The sequence below is a fragment of the Panthera tigris genome, chromosome C1 (genome assembly GCF_018350195.1).
Source record: "Panthera tigris isolate Pti1 chromosome C1, P.tigris_Pti1_mat1.1, whole genome shotgun sequence".
In the NCBI taxonomy this organism is placed as follows: Eukaryota; Metazoa; Chordata; class Mammalia; order Carnivora; family Felidae; genus Panthera; species Panthera tigris.
Genome location: NC_056667.1, coordinates 200,336,246 through 200,353,353, shown reverse-complemented (window position 1 = coordinate 200,353,353; position 17,108 = coordinate 200,336,246). Strand labels below are relative to the sequence as shown.

General features: G+C 54.1%; 1 protein-coding gene across 4 annotated transcripts in view; it reads left to right on the top strand.

Moving 5' to 3' along the window:
• TNS1 (tensin 1) overlaps positions 1–17,108 on the top strand; it is a 201,261-nt gene that overhangs the window by 147,673 nt on the left and 36,480 nt on the right. For all 4 annotated transcript variants that reach the window (XM_042995305.1, XM_042995306.1, XM_042995307.1 and 1 more), the window contains one exon: positions 9,685–11,256. In XM_042995305.1, the coding sequence (XP_042851239.1) occupies positions 9,685–11,256 (1,572 nt within the window). The remainder of the gene's footprint in view (positions 1–9,684; positions 11,257–17,108) is intronic.

The window sequence follows — 17,108 nt, the reverse complement described above, 5'->3', positions numbered from 1 at the left end:
TGGCCTTCCCAAAGTTGGGCCTCATAAATCGTTCAGTTTGCTGAGCCAGAATCCAAAGCTCTGCACTGAGAATGTAACTTTGGGGCTCCTGTCCCCCTCCCAGAGACCGGCCTGGGTGACACCTCAGTTCCTCTCCTCGGAACTATTGTCACCTCTGGGAAGAACGGGGGCTTGTGTTTTGTTTTTTTTTTTTTCTCTTCCCCTTTATAAGCCAAGGAAGTGTCCTGGTTCCTAGACTCTGCCCCGCTGGGGGGAAGGAGGGGGAGAGGGAGGGGAAAAAAAAAAAGATTTCCACCTTATTGTTCAGCAGCTGGAAAATTGTTGTCATCTGTTCTGCCTTTCATTTGCTGAGAATGGAAAAAAATGTGGAAAAATTTGGAGAAATAAATCTCAATACCATCGTAGGAGCTCTGGCCCTTCCCTCTCTCCCCCTAGCATCCCGGCTGCTCTGCTCCCGGGCTCGCTCTTCCCACTTTGCTGAGCACTGGGGCCACGATGGGTTTGGGACTGGGGCTGAGCTGGGCCGGGCTGCTGGCCACCGCTCCTCGCTCCGTGTGGAGGGCTTGGGAAGCCACTGTGATGTCATTCAAGAGCTGCATAGCTACAGGATGATAAGTGAAGCCCTGGGGACCCAGCTGGCTGAAATTACAGACAGAGTTTTATCCCACTGGCTTCCTACAAGCCAGAGCGAGGCAGAGCTGGCCGAGAGGGGGAGAGAGCGAGGCAGCGAGTGGAGGGAGGGGTGGTGCGTGTGGACCGGGCAGGCAGGCGGCACTGGCTCCTCCCACCCCTGACAGTCTGAGGGAGCCCCGAGCAGGACACAGACAGCCTTGGGGCTGCAGCCATGGAGGACTTATTTGAAACTTGAGGCACAAGGAGCAGAGATCAGATCGGAGTGGTTATTTCTCCTCCCCTCTCTCCCTCTCCGTCCAGAGGGTAAGTGTCTGCTGGGCAGTTGTGTGTGTCCCTGCGTGGCGCTCCCTGTAGGACCCGGAGGTGGGGGGGGGGGCTTCTGTGCTCGTGGACCGGGATCTGCCATGGACCCGGACCAGGGAAGCGCGTGGGGTGGTGTGGGGCTGTGGCCCGCTGCGCTGCCTTTGGAGGTGGCCACCTCCCTCCTGGACTTGCTGCCCTGGGACGAGTGAAAGCCGCCGCCTCAGGTCTGAGGGGTGGCTGAGTTGGTGGGGGGCAGAGTGTCTGAGCTGGCCTCGCTCACGGAGGATGAGAATGGGGTGGTGGGTGGAGGGAATGTACTGGAGGCATGGCTAGCTCCCGAAACATTCCCAGTGGGATGTTTTATTCAGGACGCCCCCGCCCCCATTCTGTGGTTGGGGCTTTGTGGCACCCCCCCCCCCCCACCCCGTGCTGACCACTCCCCCGCTGGCCGCCCGTGGGCTCCCATTCATGGCTTTCCCCCAACTTTGGCAGGGCCTGTATTGGCTCGACCATCCTCCTGGCCAGGGATCCCTGAGTGTCCAGGCGGACACCCTGGCCTGGCAGAAGGACTTCGGTTGCTGTGGGCTCGGGTGCTATTTTTACTGTCCCGAGCGCCTGTGATATCTGGTGCCCGGATAGGCCGAGGGCAGGGAGTGGGGGCGCCAGGCTCTGCTTATAGTGCCTGGCGTGGGAGCTGACGGCCAGGCTGGAGTCAAGCGGCTGGCCCTGAGAGTTCACGTTTGCCCCACAGGCGTGGGCCTTCGTGTGACTTCGGCAGGTCACACATCATCCAGGCCCCGGTCCCTCGGGTCTGAAATAAAGGTCACGATTGAGTTTTCTGTCCCTACTCCCTCTCTCTGGAGGAATTCCAGTAAGATGGTATCTGTGAAAGTGCCATGGGTCCTTCCTGAGGAAGGCCTGGGGACACATCTATCATCATCGCTTGATAAAGCCCCATATATTATATTGTGAGGTTCTTGGTGTGCAGCCATGAATGGAGTCCCCCTGCCCTCCCCAGACTTCAGCCATCTTCACCTTGAAGGCCGTTAGGAGAACGAGCGCCGAACTTCTCTGTGCTGGGTGACCTTGGGGGGGAGGGGGAGGGATTCGCTGAGCCTGCTGAGTGTCATTGCCTCCTGAAAACTGAGGGGTGGGCAGTGGAGTAACTGATCCCCTAAGACCCTTTAGCTTAAAACCTCATGACGTTTAAAAAGCTCTCTTGGCTCCGCTAACTTCCTGGAGCAGCCCGTGGGAGGGGCTGTCTTTCCAATTTCTCTTTGACTGCTGACTTTCTCCACCTTCAAGGCCCACAGGGTGAAGTTGAGACCAGGCCTCCACTTGGACATTGGGCCTTCTTTCTTTCTTGTCTCAGTGGAATGACGGAGGTGGCCACCCACCCTCCCTGGGTCCACAGAGGCGGGTTTGTGGGTATCTCTGGTGAGGTCGCTTGTACAGAGCACAGAGCCACCTGTGAAAAGATTGACAGCAGCCTTGAGAGGAATCTTACTGATCTTTTGTCCAGTCTCGGAAAACGTAGTGGGTTCCCTCCAAGTGCTATGAAACAAGAAGAGAGGTGTCTGTTTGCCATGCGTGGACTCGTCTGTCCCTGCCCACGGGGCCTGAGGGCCCGTGCTCCTCCGCAGACACCTCCCAATGTGGACCTAAGTCTCTCGGGCTGCACCTGTTGCCTGTTCTCTGCCATCTCAGAGGCAGTGTCTCCTCTGTGCGCTTCCCCTCCAGAGAGTTGCGTGCTCCTCTTCAACCCTAATTCTGCTGACCTTCAGAGTCCCCGAGGAAGCCCGTTTCCATCTGGAGATGTTCCAGAGCTCTCTGCAGCTGGGAGGAACAAAGGGCTGCCTCAGTCCCCGGCTGGCTGTAGGATGGGAGGTCAGCATGGGTGGAGGCTAAGGCTGTCACAGACAGGGGCACAGGAGATCCCTGCCACTGTTGCTAGGGTGTCTCAGGAGGACCCCAGGTCGTGCCTGGGCCATGGGGCTGAGGTTCTGCATGCCCCTGTCCATCACCATCCTCTCCTCACCCTTGCCTTCCTCGGGCAGGTCGCAACTCAGTGGGCTGCTCTGGGCTAGACCCCCTCTGCGCTCCCCCAACCAGAAGATTTTCCTTTTGGTGCGCTGTCCCGTCTCTCGCAGAGCCTGGCATTCTTGGCGGAATCCCGGGTGCCAGAGAGGGATCCCCAGAAGCAGCACCCTGTTCGATGAATACGTCTAAATTTAAGAGTCATAGATGGACTTGGAGGGGTCTGTTGACCCCCTGAAATTAGGTACGACATTTGTGTTTGTGCATTTTTTTTGGAAATTAGTCTAGGCTTTCATCAGCTATCCCCAAGGGTCCTTACCTAAGAAAGCTAACGTCCACTGGACTGGAGTATGGCCGCGGAGCCCTCTGAGAGACCCCATGGGTCCAGCTCTGGCTCAGCCAGCTTACAGGCACCTCCACCGTGCCCAGCCAGTGCTAATAACCACGTAAACACTCCTCTCTCGTGATGTTCTCTTTCTTCTCCCCTTTGGCAGAAGCTTGGGTCCACCTTGAACCTCTGATTTTTCTCGTCCCCGGGTGGCAGTGGAAGAAGAGTGTCTCAGTAGCTGACAGGACTATATAAAAGTTTTTGGATTATTTAATATAACGCCAGAAGCATTTAGGAAACGTATAATGTGTGCCAGGCACTGCATCCTGTAGAGCTGTCCTGTATAGCCATGCAGGTTATGCCTTAAAGTCCAAGAGGCACTGTTCACGTAGAACATATTGTGAAGGGTACCTTCTGGGAACCAGGCACTGGACCGGGGTGTGTGCGGGGAGAGACAAAGGCTTTTTCTCCAGGAGCCCTCACCTTAGTGGGAGGACAAACATGGATAGCAGTAGGGAGGTTGGTGTTAGAGTAGTTGTCTGAAGAAGGCAACAGGAACAGAGAAGAGGTTAATCTCAGTCTGGAGGGCTGTGGGAAAAGGGTTAGGTTGAGGAATGTGTCACAAAGCAGTTCAGACTGAACCTGAAGGAGGAGAAAGGGGTTTTCCAGGGAAGTTGGGAGCTTTGGGGAAGAAAAGCAAGGAAGGATCTTACAGGAGAAGGAACAGCATGTACAAGGCCCAGAGGAGGAAAGAGCATATGAATATTGAGTGCGTTGAAGGGTATTTGGAGTATTGAGGACAGTGAAGGTGAGGCTTCAAAAGGCAGACAAGGGCCAGATGAGAAGAGTCTGGCAGTCCAGCAGTGGTGGGTTGGGCTTTACTCTGTGGGTGATGGAAGCTGTTAAAATAGGTAAAGAGGAATAGAGAGAGAGGAGAATAGTGTCCATATGTCCCAGTTCTAGCTTACTAGAACTCTAGCTACTTAGCTCCTGAGTCTCGTCCCTCAGCAAACCTTCAAGTGAGCATCTGAATCTTCACTCACCAGGCTTGGAGGCTGGGCTCTGTGTGGTTAAATGGTTGATGCAAGCTGACTTGCCATTAAGATGGGGACCATCCTTTGGAGTAACGGGGTGTATCTGGCACAAAGGTGGGGTGGGAAGGGGTACATCTCCTCTGCCTTCTCTCCAGAACCATATCTCTGTGGCCTCCCTGCTACCTAGCCCCCTCCTCTGGCTCTTACACTGTTGCTTCTCAATAGCCCTGGTCCTAGCCCCAGCCTGGCTCCCTCCATGGCCAAGGGAGAGTCTGTGGCTAACAGGTTAACACGTCCAGAGCTTGCTCTCCAGGCTGCTTCTTGGCCTAGCCTCAGCCCTTGTCAGAGCTCACCTATTTCTTATTTATTTATTTAGAGAGCATGCACGCACAAGCAGGGGAAGGGCAGGGAGAGGGAGAGAATCCCAAGAAAACTCTGTACTGCCAGCACAGAACTCAACATGGGGCTCGATCTCACGAACCGTGAGATCATGATCATGACCTGAGCCGAAACCAAGAGTTGGACGCTTAACCAATTGAGCCACCCGGGTGCCCCAAAGCTCACCTGCTTCTTGGACACACATGGCCTTTGATGCTCCATTCCCATGTGTAAGGAGCTGAGATTCCCTTTGGGTCTGCGGGGGCCCCGGTCTGCCTCTGAGCTACCTGTGTCCACGGTGGGCACGGTGCCTCTTCCTATTGGCACGGCATTGATTTTCTTCCACAAGGGTTGGTCATCACTGCTCTGGGCAATATATTTTAATGAATTGCTATTCTGCTGGATGTGGACCCAAAAGACTTTTTATCATGAAAGGCCCCATCCTGAAAACCGTAATAAATCATTCACTATTCAAAACAGGTCTGCAGGTTAGACAAGGAGGGGTCGCTCCTCACTGAATCATCACTAAAGGAAACTTCTTGCTTGCACTCAATCAGCCTGGCACCTTTTGTTATTTAAAAAAAATTTTTTTTAACGTTTATTTATTTTGGGGACAGAGAGGGACACAGCATGAATGGGGGAGGGTCAGAGAGAGAGAGGGAGACACAGAATCTGAAGCAGGCTCCAGGCTCCGAGCTGTCAGCACAGAGCCCGACGCGGGGCTCGAACTCACGGACTGCGAGATCATGACCCGAGCCGAAGTCGGACGCTTAACCTACTGAGCCACCCCGGTGCTCCTGGCACCTTTTATTCTTTATGGTCAGGCCATCTGTCCTGACATCTAAACAAGAAAATTTCTCCACTAGACATGAGTAAGAGAAGTGAGGATCCTTAATCTCAGAGTCCAAAGTGCTGACCACTGGGATCAGGGTTTCCCAAGATGTTATCCACCTGTGTGAGCCCCAGAACCTTGGGAGAGCTAAAACACTGCTCTTTGGCCTCACCCCAGACCTATGAGTGAAAATCTTTGGGGGTGGGGCCCCAGAATCTACATGTTTTTAACCAATCCCTGGAGGAGATGCTTATGAACATCAAAATTGGGAAACACCTGCCCTAAACCCGTATCACCTTTGCACCCGTGTTTCTTTCATTCTGGTTGAAGCGTACGGGATGGATGCGTCCCTCCTTCCCTGCATCCTGGCCTGTGCCGCGCCTCCTAGCACCGCACACACCTCCGCGGCCTGCTGGCAGGAGCCTAGGGAGTAGGTCCACATCCAAGTCAGCTGGGGATTTTCCTCAGGGCTTTCCAAAAGCGTGACTCACACATCTGGAGTACGGCCGCTGTGGAATAAGGGCCTCTTGGTACAATCAAGCTCAGCGTCGAGGGTGGAGTGCGGGTTCGGAGCAGCTGCTGGGGAGAGCCAGGAGATGTAGTCAGACAAAGCAAGTGGGGCCTTGAAAAGACTGCAGGCTTCTCGGCTTCCCTAGAGCAATGGCCAGGGAGAAGGCCCATGACACAGGACGTTCTGGCTGGCTTGGCCTTGGGGCTGGGAGCTCTCCACTCCGGGCTGCTTGTAACTCGCGTTTCCCCTGAAGTTTAGCTTTCTGTTCCACTGTCACCCATGCCGGTGACAGGTTCCTCCTGTCCCCACGGCCCCACTAACCAGGTAGGATCTTCCTCTGCCCCCTGCTCCCTGCCCCTGGATGCCCAGCACCCTCTCAACTGAGAGGATTTACCTAAACTGGTCATGCCCCTGGAGGCTTCTGGGACTGTGAGTTGAATCTGGTGGCCCCTCAGGTTTAGAGCCTCAAAGCCATCTCCCCCCACCTTTCTAAAGCCCCTCTTCTCTGGCTCTCTGTTTCACCCTCCTCCTTACTCTGCCTGCCTCTCTCTTTTGCCCTTCCTGCCTTAATAGATTGAAACCAGCGCTATGTTCCGGCTTCTTGTGGTCCTGCTAAATAGCACTTAACGCGGCCACGGTGGATGGGCAGAAGGGAATGACGGGCATGTGCGTACCGGTGTGGGGTGCGGGGAGCACTTTATCTCCTTTAGAAGGAACGGGGGTGCGTGCCTCCGCTGGGGTCATGCTGACACGCTGGGGTTTCAGTGAACCCTCACGGGGACTAGACAGACCCGGGATGGGTCTGGGGTGTCCTCACTGTCTCCCCCTGATGTGAAAAGGAAGACCAGTGAAGGTGCAGAAGAGCCCGGAACATGTAGCCAGCACTGGGTGGTCAGAAGCAGCTGGCTCCTTTTTGGAAGACAGCAATAGACATTTCCATTTGTTACTTTGCAAAAAAGATTTAGTTCAACAATTTTTACTTCTTCCATTTTCTTACTCAGCCTCAGTGGCCTGGCAGTTACTGTTCCTGATGTTGCTGCAAACAGTGGACCCCTTGGGGTAGATTACGTGGCAGAATGAGCTTAATTTTGACATTGTCAGAATCAATGAAGGGGCCAAAAGGGACGAGATATCAGGTAGTGGTAATTAGTGTGAATTGTTCCTCCCTGCCTCCGGGAACGTTCTCTTAGCTCTCTTGCCAAAAGCTCTTCTTTTATGAACCCGAGTGAGATGCAGGAGTGGGTCCACTTTCTCCCAGAAGGAAAGGATACTTACAGGTTTGCACTGGTTTGCACCCAGCGGTTCTCATCGACCCTAAGTGCAGATGGGGAGCGTACTGGACACACCACCCTTTGCTTTGCTGTCCCCGCCACTTCCCAGACCACATGAGCATGGACTTGGGGGGATTAAGGAGGTGCAGGGGATGCAGGAGCTCCCTGGCCCGGAAGGCACCTGGTGTCTCACAGCGTGAGCTGCAGAGTGGGGCCAGGGCCCCGGAATGGGCCTGTTTCTCTGGTGCCAGCAGCTTTCCAGGCACAGAGAGAAGGAAGGACAGCCCTCCAGCCTCCTCTGACTGATGCGAGGGGCCCACTCTCATGGCACCACCCTTGGAAATCTGAGTGGAGGAGAGCCCTTGTTGGCAATGCTAGGGAAGCAGTCAGCTGGGGTCTCTTATTTGGTGTAGCAAGGAGCCCAGTTCTTTAGAGGACATGGCACGAAGGACAGCCTCTCTCCTTTAGTAGCTTCGACACCTTTAGGGACGGTGACAGGCCACTTAGAAGAGGCAGCCATGCTTGTATCTGCGTCTTAGCAACTATTAGGGGACCTGGCACAGGGAGCAGACCGCTGGAGATTCAGACCTATGTCTGATTCAGACCAGCCCCATCCCTGTGAGCCTAGGGCTGTGGCCACACTCTGGCCCCCTATCGCTTGGGGCCTGCTGCCGGCTGGCATCCCAAAGCCCCAGGGAAAACTGGGGACAGATAGATGGTTCTGGAGAGTTAAGTGAATGGGCAGAGCATCCAGCCCCCGGGGGGTGTGTGTGGACCGTGTGCCTTGCCGGCATCTCTGTGCCTGCTCCCGGTGACGTCATTTGGTTGGCCTGTGGTTTGTGTGTGTGTGTGTGTTGATCAGGATGTTCCTGTTTTGTGGTTGTCTGATCACTTGTTTTTGGCCGTGGGCTTCTGTATGAGTGTTTATTTTTAGAGGCTGCCACTTCTGGCCTGAGGGCTGATCCTTGGGCATGGTAGGAGCTTGTATTTTCTGGAATGATTGTGGCTTTAAATTTAAGTATTTATTTTTGGGTATTGCTGCCTTTTATGTGTTTATTTTACTGTGTGTGTGTGTGTGTGTGTGTGTGTGTGTGTGTGTGTGTGTGATACGAGAATGTGGAATAATAGAAATTGCGTGGTCTTTGAAGTTCTGATTTTAATTTTGCTTTTAATTTAGTTGTATTTTAATTGACTTTTAAGTGATTTTAAATCTCTGATTTTAAATCCTCGCTTTACCAGATACTGTGTATCTGCAGATACATGGTTTCACTTCTGTGAACCTCAGTTTCTCCCATCCTTAAAGTAGGTGTAAAACTCGCTAACTCACAGGATTAGAAATAATGTGTGTGTAAAGTGCCTAGCAAGGTGATTGGCGTCTCGAGGTCACCTGTCTCGTGTACCTCAAGAGCGCACCAGGGCGTTTGATTTGGCCGCTGGGTGTTCGACTTGGGTGATTATGAGCTGGTGTGTGTTTGTGTCTGGATGTCTTTGTGTCTGGTTTTCCCGTGTGTGGTTGGTGTGTGTGTGTGACTGTTGGTGTCTGGCTGGAGTTTGTGCAGTTTTTGGGAGGGGACTTTCTTTTCTTGCCAGCTGGGGGCCTGCCTCGGAGTGAGGGGAGGGGAGGTGCTTGTGCGTGTGTGCGTGTGTGTATGTGTGTGCGTATGTGTGTGTGTGTGTGTGTGTGTGTGTGTGTGGGGGCTGGAAGCTGGGCTGCTGACTGTACAGGGTGTGAAATCACCGAGTCCCTCTGGGTGGGGAAGTTCTTCGTTCCTGAGTCAGCCCTTTGGCCCTGAGCCACCCAGCGCTCACTCTTTCCTTTCAGAGAAAGTATTGCTCATGGGGTCGCCAGAGCTGTGTGCAGACAAAATGACACAGGGGACACCCTTCCCGGATGAGAACATCTCCTTTTGTGTTCTGGATTCCTAAGATGTTTCCCATGCCACCCTGGCCCCTGAACCCCCTTTCCAGAAGCCCATGAGCCCAGCATTCAGAGGAAAAGCACGGGGAGTGCTGGCTTGGCTGAACTCCATCTTGACCCAGTACCTCCAGGTCTTTGGGAAGCTGAGGAGATACCAGAGCCAGGCTTTGGACTGGGGCATCTTGCTCCCAGAGCACCCCAGCCAGTCTTAGACTTCGCTGTTTGGCCCTGAAGCCGGGTGTTGGGGCCCAAGAGCCTGGGGTAGGGGTCCCTTTGTCCTCTTCCCCTATATCCTCTGACCTCAGCTCTATCTCGGGTGGTGCGAGGAGATTTTAGGGTCTAGGGAACGGAAGCTCTTGGCTCCTTTCCTTGGGGAGGAGATGTCATTGCCTCCCACCGACATCTGCTGATTGTTGTTCCCCCCGTGGCTCTCTTACAGAGGTGGTGGGACACACTCAGGGGCCTCTGGACGGGAGCCTGTATGCCAAGGTGAAGAAGAAGGACTCCCTGCACGGCAGCACCGGAGCCGTCAATGCCACGCGTCCTGTCCTGTCGGCCACCCCCAACCACGTAGAGCACACCCTCTCCGTGAGCAGTGACTCCGGCAACTCCACAGCCTCCACCAAAACAGACAAGACCGATGAGCCTGCCCCTGGCCCCTCCAGTGCCCCTGCTGCCCTGAGTCCTGAGGAGAAGCGGGAGCTGGACCGTCTGCTCAGCGGCTTCGGCGTAGAGAGAGAGAAGCAAGGCGCCATGTACCATACCCAGCATCTCCGGTCCCGCCCAGCGGGGGGCCCTGCCGTGCCCTCCCCTGGCCGCCATGTCGTCCCGGCCCAGGTTCACGTCAACGGTGGGGCCTTGGCATCTGAGCGGGAGACCGACATCCTGGATGACGAGTTGCCCAACCAGGATGGGCACAGCGTGGGCAGCATGGGCACACTGTCCTCCCTGGATGGGGTCACCAACACCAGCGAGGGGGGCTACCCAGAGGCCCTGTCCTCACTGACCAACGGTCTGGACAAGCCCTATCCCGCGGAACCTATGGTCAACGGTGGGGGCTACGCCTATGAGTCCGCCAGCCGGTCGGTGCCTGCCCACGCTGGCCACACGGCCCCCATGCGGCCCTCCTACTCCGCACAGGAGGGTTTAGCCGGCTACCAGCGGGAGGGGCCCCACCCAGCCTGGCCGCAGCCAATGACCACCTCCCACTATGGCCATGACCCCAGCGGTATGTTCCGCTCTCAGTCCTTTCCAGAAACCGAGCCCCAGTTGCCCCCAGCTCCGGCCCGTGGGGGCAGCAGCCGGGAGGCTGTGCAGAGGGGCCTGAATTCCTGGCAGCAGCAGCAGCAACAGCAGCAGCCTCGGCCCCCTCCTCGCCAGCAGGATAGAGCCTACTTGGAGAGTCTCGGGCCCAGCAGGCCCAGCCCCCAGCCGCTGGCAGAGACCCCCATCCCCGGCCTCCCTGAGTTCCCAAGAGCAGCCTCCCAGCAGGAGATCGAGCAGTCCATCGAAACACTCAACATGCTCATGCTGGATTTGGAACCGACGGCCGCCGCCCCCCTGCACAAGTCCCAGAGTGTCCCAGGGGCCTGGCCAGGGGCTTCCCCGCTGTCCTCCCAGCCTCTCTCCGGCTCCTCCTGTCAGCCCCATCCACTGACCCAGTCCAGATCTGGCTACATCCCCAGTGGGCATTCCTTGGGAGCCCCTGAGCCGGCCCCACGGGCTTCCCTGGAGTCCTTCCCTCCTGGCAGGGCTTACTCACCTTACGATTATCAGCCGTGTCCAGGTGGGCCCAACCAGAGTTTCCGTCCAAAGAGCCCAGCCTCCTCCTCCTCGTCTGCCTTCCTGCCAACTACCCATAGCCCTCCAGGGCCTCAGCAGCCCCCAGCCTCTCTCCCTGGCCTCACTGCTCAGCCTCAGCCCCCACCAAAGGAGGTGACTTCAGACCCCTCCCGCACTCCAGAAGAGGAGCCACTGAACCTGGAGGGGCTGGTGGCCCACCGGGTAGCAGGTAAGAGCCTCATGGGCCATCAGTCTTAGGAATCCCCTCCCCTTCCCTCTTTGGTCTTGGTTGGTCTCGCTGCGGGGAGGAGGTGTAGGCACAGCCGTCGCCCCTTGGCAGGTGCCGCTTGGACCTGGAGGAGAGGCTGTCAGGAGCCTCGTCCTAGCCGTCCCTTCCTGCATTCGTTGTCTGTTAGGCTGTAAGCCAGGCATTGAGATTCAAAGATCAGTGTCTTTCAGTTCCTGCTTTCAGGGAGTTTACCGTCTAGTTAAGGGACAGCTACACAGGAATGTAAAGTGTGCTGTGACAGAGGTGGGGACCAAAGCCCCAGAGCTGGAGGGAAAGCAAGGCTTACCACCTAGGGCAATCAGGGAAAGTTTCTTGGAAGTGGTGACTTTGGGGCTGGAGTACAGATTCTCTATGCAGAGAGAAGATGCTTTCTGCAACTGCCTGCTGTTCTCAGACTTCAGTTCCCAGGGGGAAGGTGTGGAGAAGGCTGGAGGGAGACCTCTGTAGACTCAGAGGCATAACAAAGATAGAAAGGGTGTCCTAAAGGCCTTGGGCTCTACCCGAGTGTTCAACCCTGGTGGGTCCTTTCAAGATATGTCTCATTTTGGTGGGGAGGCCAAGGTCCCCTTCTTGTTCAACTGTCCTGTTAGTCCTGGCTTTTGGACCTGCTCTGTATGAGAAGCAGGCACTGAGGAACCAAACTCTGTTTCCTATCAGAGAATGGGCTCATCTTCCTGGAGACAGGAGAGAGAATGGGGTGACCAGAGAGCTCACTGGGGAGATAAAGGCAAGAAATGGCCGAGTGTGCAGAGTCATGTTGGGAGGGACCAGAAGGTCTCCCTTCCTTCTTAATGGCCTAAGCCTATGACCATTCCATGGGGGCAGCCACACTGGGTGGGAAATCCTGGGGGTGTTTTTCATTGTGGAGGTAAGGCCGGGCGGGGATGGACTAGAGACTGGGGCTAGGGGATCTTGTGCCAAGCCCCTCAGCTGACAGGGTGGTGGGAGTTCAGGGAGAAGAAGAGGAGCCTGGGCGGCTGACTCTGCCCTCCACCCTTTTCCCTAAATTTAGGGGAAGCTGAGTCACCGTGCCAGCTGTAGGAGAGAGGGACACACCCTCCCTGGGGATGGACAGTGGGCTTGGGGAAGTAGCTGAGGGCAGGCCAGCTGGCTATTGGGTTGGGTTCAGGATTGGGGTGTGGGGGCATAGATGCCCTGCTGTACTTCAGAGGAGAGCACAGTCCCAAGTTCCACTGTCAGCAACTTCAAATTGGCCGTCATGAAAGTATTTACACCATGGAAGTTGGTAATCAGGGTCTCACCTCGCCTAGAGAGCTGGCCCACGAGAACATCATTGCTTTTAGTGGGGAGTCAAACACGGGATGAGTAGCTCTATAGCTCTAGACGTGAAATGCTTTATGGAGTGGTCCACAGGGGGCTGCCGTCTTTTGCTTTGTCCCACATCTGGGCCCTGGCTTCCTTGTCACAGATTTTGGTCAAGGGAGAGGGATGTGGCCCTCTTAATATTTTACAGAGTTGAGGTGGCCCGATGAATGGTAACCCTCTAGCCTAATGATAGGATCTGGGGGGCAGATTCTCTGGGGAAACAGAGTGAATTCCCTACCCCCCCACCAGAAAACCCTTCTGTGTAGTTCTCCTGGAGCTTGCCCTAAAGGAAGCCATACCTGAATGGCTCCAGAAGTGTGTTCATCTTATAGTGCGTCTCCCCTCAGCCCTTTTCTCTCCTGCCGGCTTCTGAGGTTTTGACTGTCACCATCCATATCCTTAGCTGCTCAGGCTTTGGCTGCCAAGGAGTCACAGGAAGGGAGAGACGTCGTTGGTACAGCATCTCTGTCTCCAGCCCTAATTTCCTCTTCTCTACCTCAGTCAGAGAAGGGATGAGATGCATAGAGAGGACAGATACGTTTGGTCCCCAGGGCCATGAAGGGACCTCTTTGGTTCATGCCCTGCCATGGAAGTATTTCCTATGTCAGCGGGTCCTGTTTGCCCTGCAGAGTGTCTGACGTGCTTGTGTAGGTACAGATGCACTGTCAGGATCATCGCGTGCAACAGTATGGGAGTCAGGGAATAGACCAGGACCGCTTCTTGCTGCTTCTTGTACATTCTTCTGCCAGAAGCTGGAACGTAAGCTTCAGCGTGAGTAACTCAGGAAGCTTAGACCCGAGGGAGAGCCTCTTCATGGCCACGAACCTGATCTGGTTTCTCCTGGCTTTTCTCCCACAGGTCTGCCTTTTCTTCCCTAGGCTCAATACCTCCTCTGTACCTTAATACTATATCCCTGGCTCATTCCACTTTGATCGGACAGGTCCTCCTATCTTATTTAAGCTTGGATCTCACAGAACATGGGGGTAGTTTTCTTAACCTGATAAAGGGTAGGCACCAGAAGCCTGTAGCATACATCACACTTTCGTGTGAAAGGTTAGAAGCATTCCTGTTACACTAGGAACAAAATAAACATGCCTAGTATCACTGCTATCATTTAACATTGTATCGGATACCCTAGCCAGTGCAAGAAGGCAGGAAAAAGAGATAGAAGCCAGAGTTGTCGAGTTCATGTTACCGTATGATCCTGATTATGTGACTGGACTGATCTCAGATGTCTCTAGAGGTAGAGATTTCAGTGCATGCTGGAAATCAGGTGTGAATCTTATCCCTAAAGGAGTCTGGAGTTTAGTAAGGGGAAAAAGGACTGGAACTTTAAAATGAAGTCATTCCTAATAAGTGAGACATGGGGAAAGTTCTGTGGGAATGAAGAAAAAGGAAAGATCAGTATCAGCTGGAGAGATTGAGGAGTGAGTTGCGTGTGGGTTTTAGATAGAGCCTTGGAAGATGAGTAGGAGTTTGAAAGTGGGTGGGGTCATAGGAGAGAGAGGGTTTTTAGTGAAGACACGAAGGCAGAAGTGTTTGATGGATATAGGAGGTTGAGAGCAATTTAGGTAGTGTGAGAGGTCAAGAAAGGTAGCCTGGGGCCTGCCTCTGGTTGGTCTTAAAATACCAGACCAAGGAGCTTGAATCTTACCTGGTGGCAATGTAGGAACCCATGACTGTGTTTAGTCGGGAGAAAGCCATGATCAAAGCTGTAATTTAGGAAGATGTAGCTGGTGAATCTGGGCAGGAAGGGTGCAAAAGAGGAGACTTTGTTTGAATTAAGGAGGTGTAGTTGCTTATTAGGTAGACTGGGTTGGGGGATTGCATTAACATGCTGACCGTGGAGTTGAAAAAGAAAAGTGTCAAGGACGCCGCGGGAGTAGAACCAATGCATTTACAAGTTGATTGGATGTAGTGGGTGAAGGAGAGGAAGACGTTGATGATTATTCTGAGGCTCCACGAATAGGGGCAGAATGCTAGTTCCACTAACCAGCCCAGAGTTAGGAGGTCAAGTGGATTTTGTGTGAGACAGAGATGCCAGTGTTCCCTATGTTGAGTCTGGAGGTGACGGTGAGCCTGCAGGTAGGAGAGATGTATGGAAAACAGCTAAACATTTGGAACTGGAGCTTGAAAGAGTGGAAAAACTACTGATTTTGGAGTCATCCTCGCAAAGATGTAGGTCACACCTTTGGGCATGGATGAGATCTCTGTGTCAGGGGGCATGGAGAGAAAAGTAGGACGAGATGGCCATGAGGAGAAGAGAGAGGAAGGGGACTGAGACGGAATGTTCAGGACAGTGAGAGAAAACAGGGACAGTGGGTCACCGCAGAAGTGAAGACGGTAGAGGGTTTCCAGGGGGAGGGGTGGGGGGTTCGCAGTGTCACTGCAGAGGGATCATGAGGAAGAGGATTGGGAGAAGTTCACTGGGCTTGCCAATTAGGTGGCCCCAGGGATTTTCAAAGGCATATAGAGAGTGACAGAAAGCAGACTGCAGGAGTGAGGAGCGAGTGCAGGGAGAGTACAGACAGGATGTCAACTGTTCTTTCAAGTGGCGTGATAAAAGGGAAGACGACAGTAGCTAAAGAGGGTAGCAAGATATCGAGAGCCTGTTTTTTCCTTTTTTTCTTTTTGTAAATTTAAGAGGCATGAGAATGTTTTTAGAGGAGAAACAGAGGTTGAATATGGAGGGAAAAGAAATAAGAAAAAGAATGTAAGAGAAAGAAAGAAGTTGCTAGAATAAGGTCTCTAAGGAGGTAAGAGGGGATATAGGCCCAGGAGCCCAGGTGGATGATTTAGGCTCAAGCAGGAAGTGAGATACCTCTTTGTGAAGCAAGAATAACGGATGAATACAGATATAGGGAAATATCTGTATCAAGCTTTGGGACCTCAAATTGAGAACCCAACATTTACATTTCATCATGGAAATAGGAGATGGCATCGAGGCCCATTCAGTCATTCATTCAGCACGAATCCCTAGTCTGTGTTAGTCTAGGCTCTGGGAAAATGGAGGTAAACAAAACAGGTAAAAATCCTTGCCTTCATGGCGGAGATGGACAAAAAACAAATAAACACATATATAATATGTCAGATTGCTGATAAGTGCCATAGAGATAAGTTAAAGTAGTCAAGCGTCAGTGAGGGGTAGAGGGTAGATGGGTGGTTGCACTTTATGTAGGATCAGAGGAGGCTTCACCGGGCCACCAGGGAATGCGCAGATGGGACAGCAGGTGCAAAGGCCCTGAGGTGGGGGTGTGCCTGATGTGAGGAGCCTAGTGGGGCATGAAGTCAGAGAGGTGATGGGAGTGGGGGCCGGCTTGCAGTGGGCCTTTTACGTGATCGTGAGAACTTTGGTACTCTGTGTGCTGTGTGCAGAGCAGCGACATCATCCGACTTGCTCTAGAAGGATCGGTGTGGCCAGGATGGAAGGAAGGAGACCGGTGGGGAGGCTGCCGCTATTGATCAGGGAGGTGGCTGTGGAGATGGTGAGAGGTGCTCAGGTTGTAGACAGTTTTGGAGGTGGAGCCATCAAGGCTAGAGGTGGGATGTGAACAAGTCAAGGGCCGCTCTAGGGTTTTGGGTCTGAGCAACTAAAGGGTGGAGTTGCTTTTTCCTGAGATGGATAAGGTGTGGGAAGAGCAGGCTTGGGGGGAACGTCCTAAGTGTGAGTTTGGCCGTGATCGATTTGGGATGCCCTCGAAACCACCAAGGGGAGAGGTTGGAGTTTAAAAATGCGGGTGTTATGATGCCAGTATGTGATGTCACGTGAAGTGTGGCGTTGCATATGGCACCTAGCGGTGAGCACGGATACAGAAGAGGTCCTAGGACTGAGTCCCAGAGCCTCCCACATTTGACGGTGGGAGGCACGAAGACGAAGTGGCCAAGAAACCGGTGTGGAGCAGCTTGTGAAGCAGAGGGTTGGTGAAGGAGCCTGGTTCCCTGTGCGGCCCCTGAGGTGTCAGGAGGTCAGTGACGGTGGATTAAAGGATGGCATAGTAGGTCTTTCTAGTGCATTCAGGTGGGCTCATTTTAACGACTTTTTGGTGGTGCCCAGCAGCTTTGGGCGGCAGTAGAAATGTAAGGGGCTCCGGGGAAGAAGGTTACCTAAGGTACGTGTGAGGGAAAGGTGAAGGGCAGAGGGATGCTAGGAGGCTAGGGAGTGTGGCCCTTGGGCCAGGCTGGTAGGATCACAGCTGAGGCCAGGAAGAGGCAGGTGACCATGAGAGGAGACAGGTCCTGGGATGGGGCCAGGCCGATGGTGAGGGCGGGTGAGGTGTGGGGCGACAGGACTGTAGTCTCCTGGTCTCTGGCTGGCACCTGCTCGCCCCATGCTGGGGTTAGAAAAGAAAGAGCTGTGGCGTCCCTGCCGACAGCGGGAGGTCCGCCTGGCCATTGGAGAAGCAAGACCCTCTCTTCTTGCCTGACACCCTCCCACCTCCCTCCAGCGTGTGGTCAGATCCTAGACT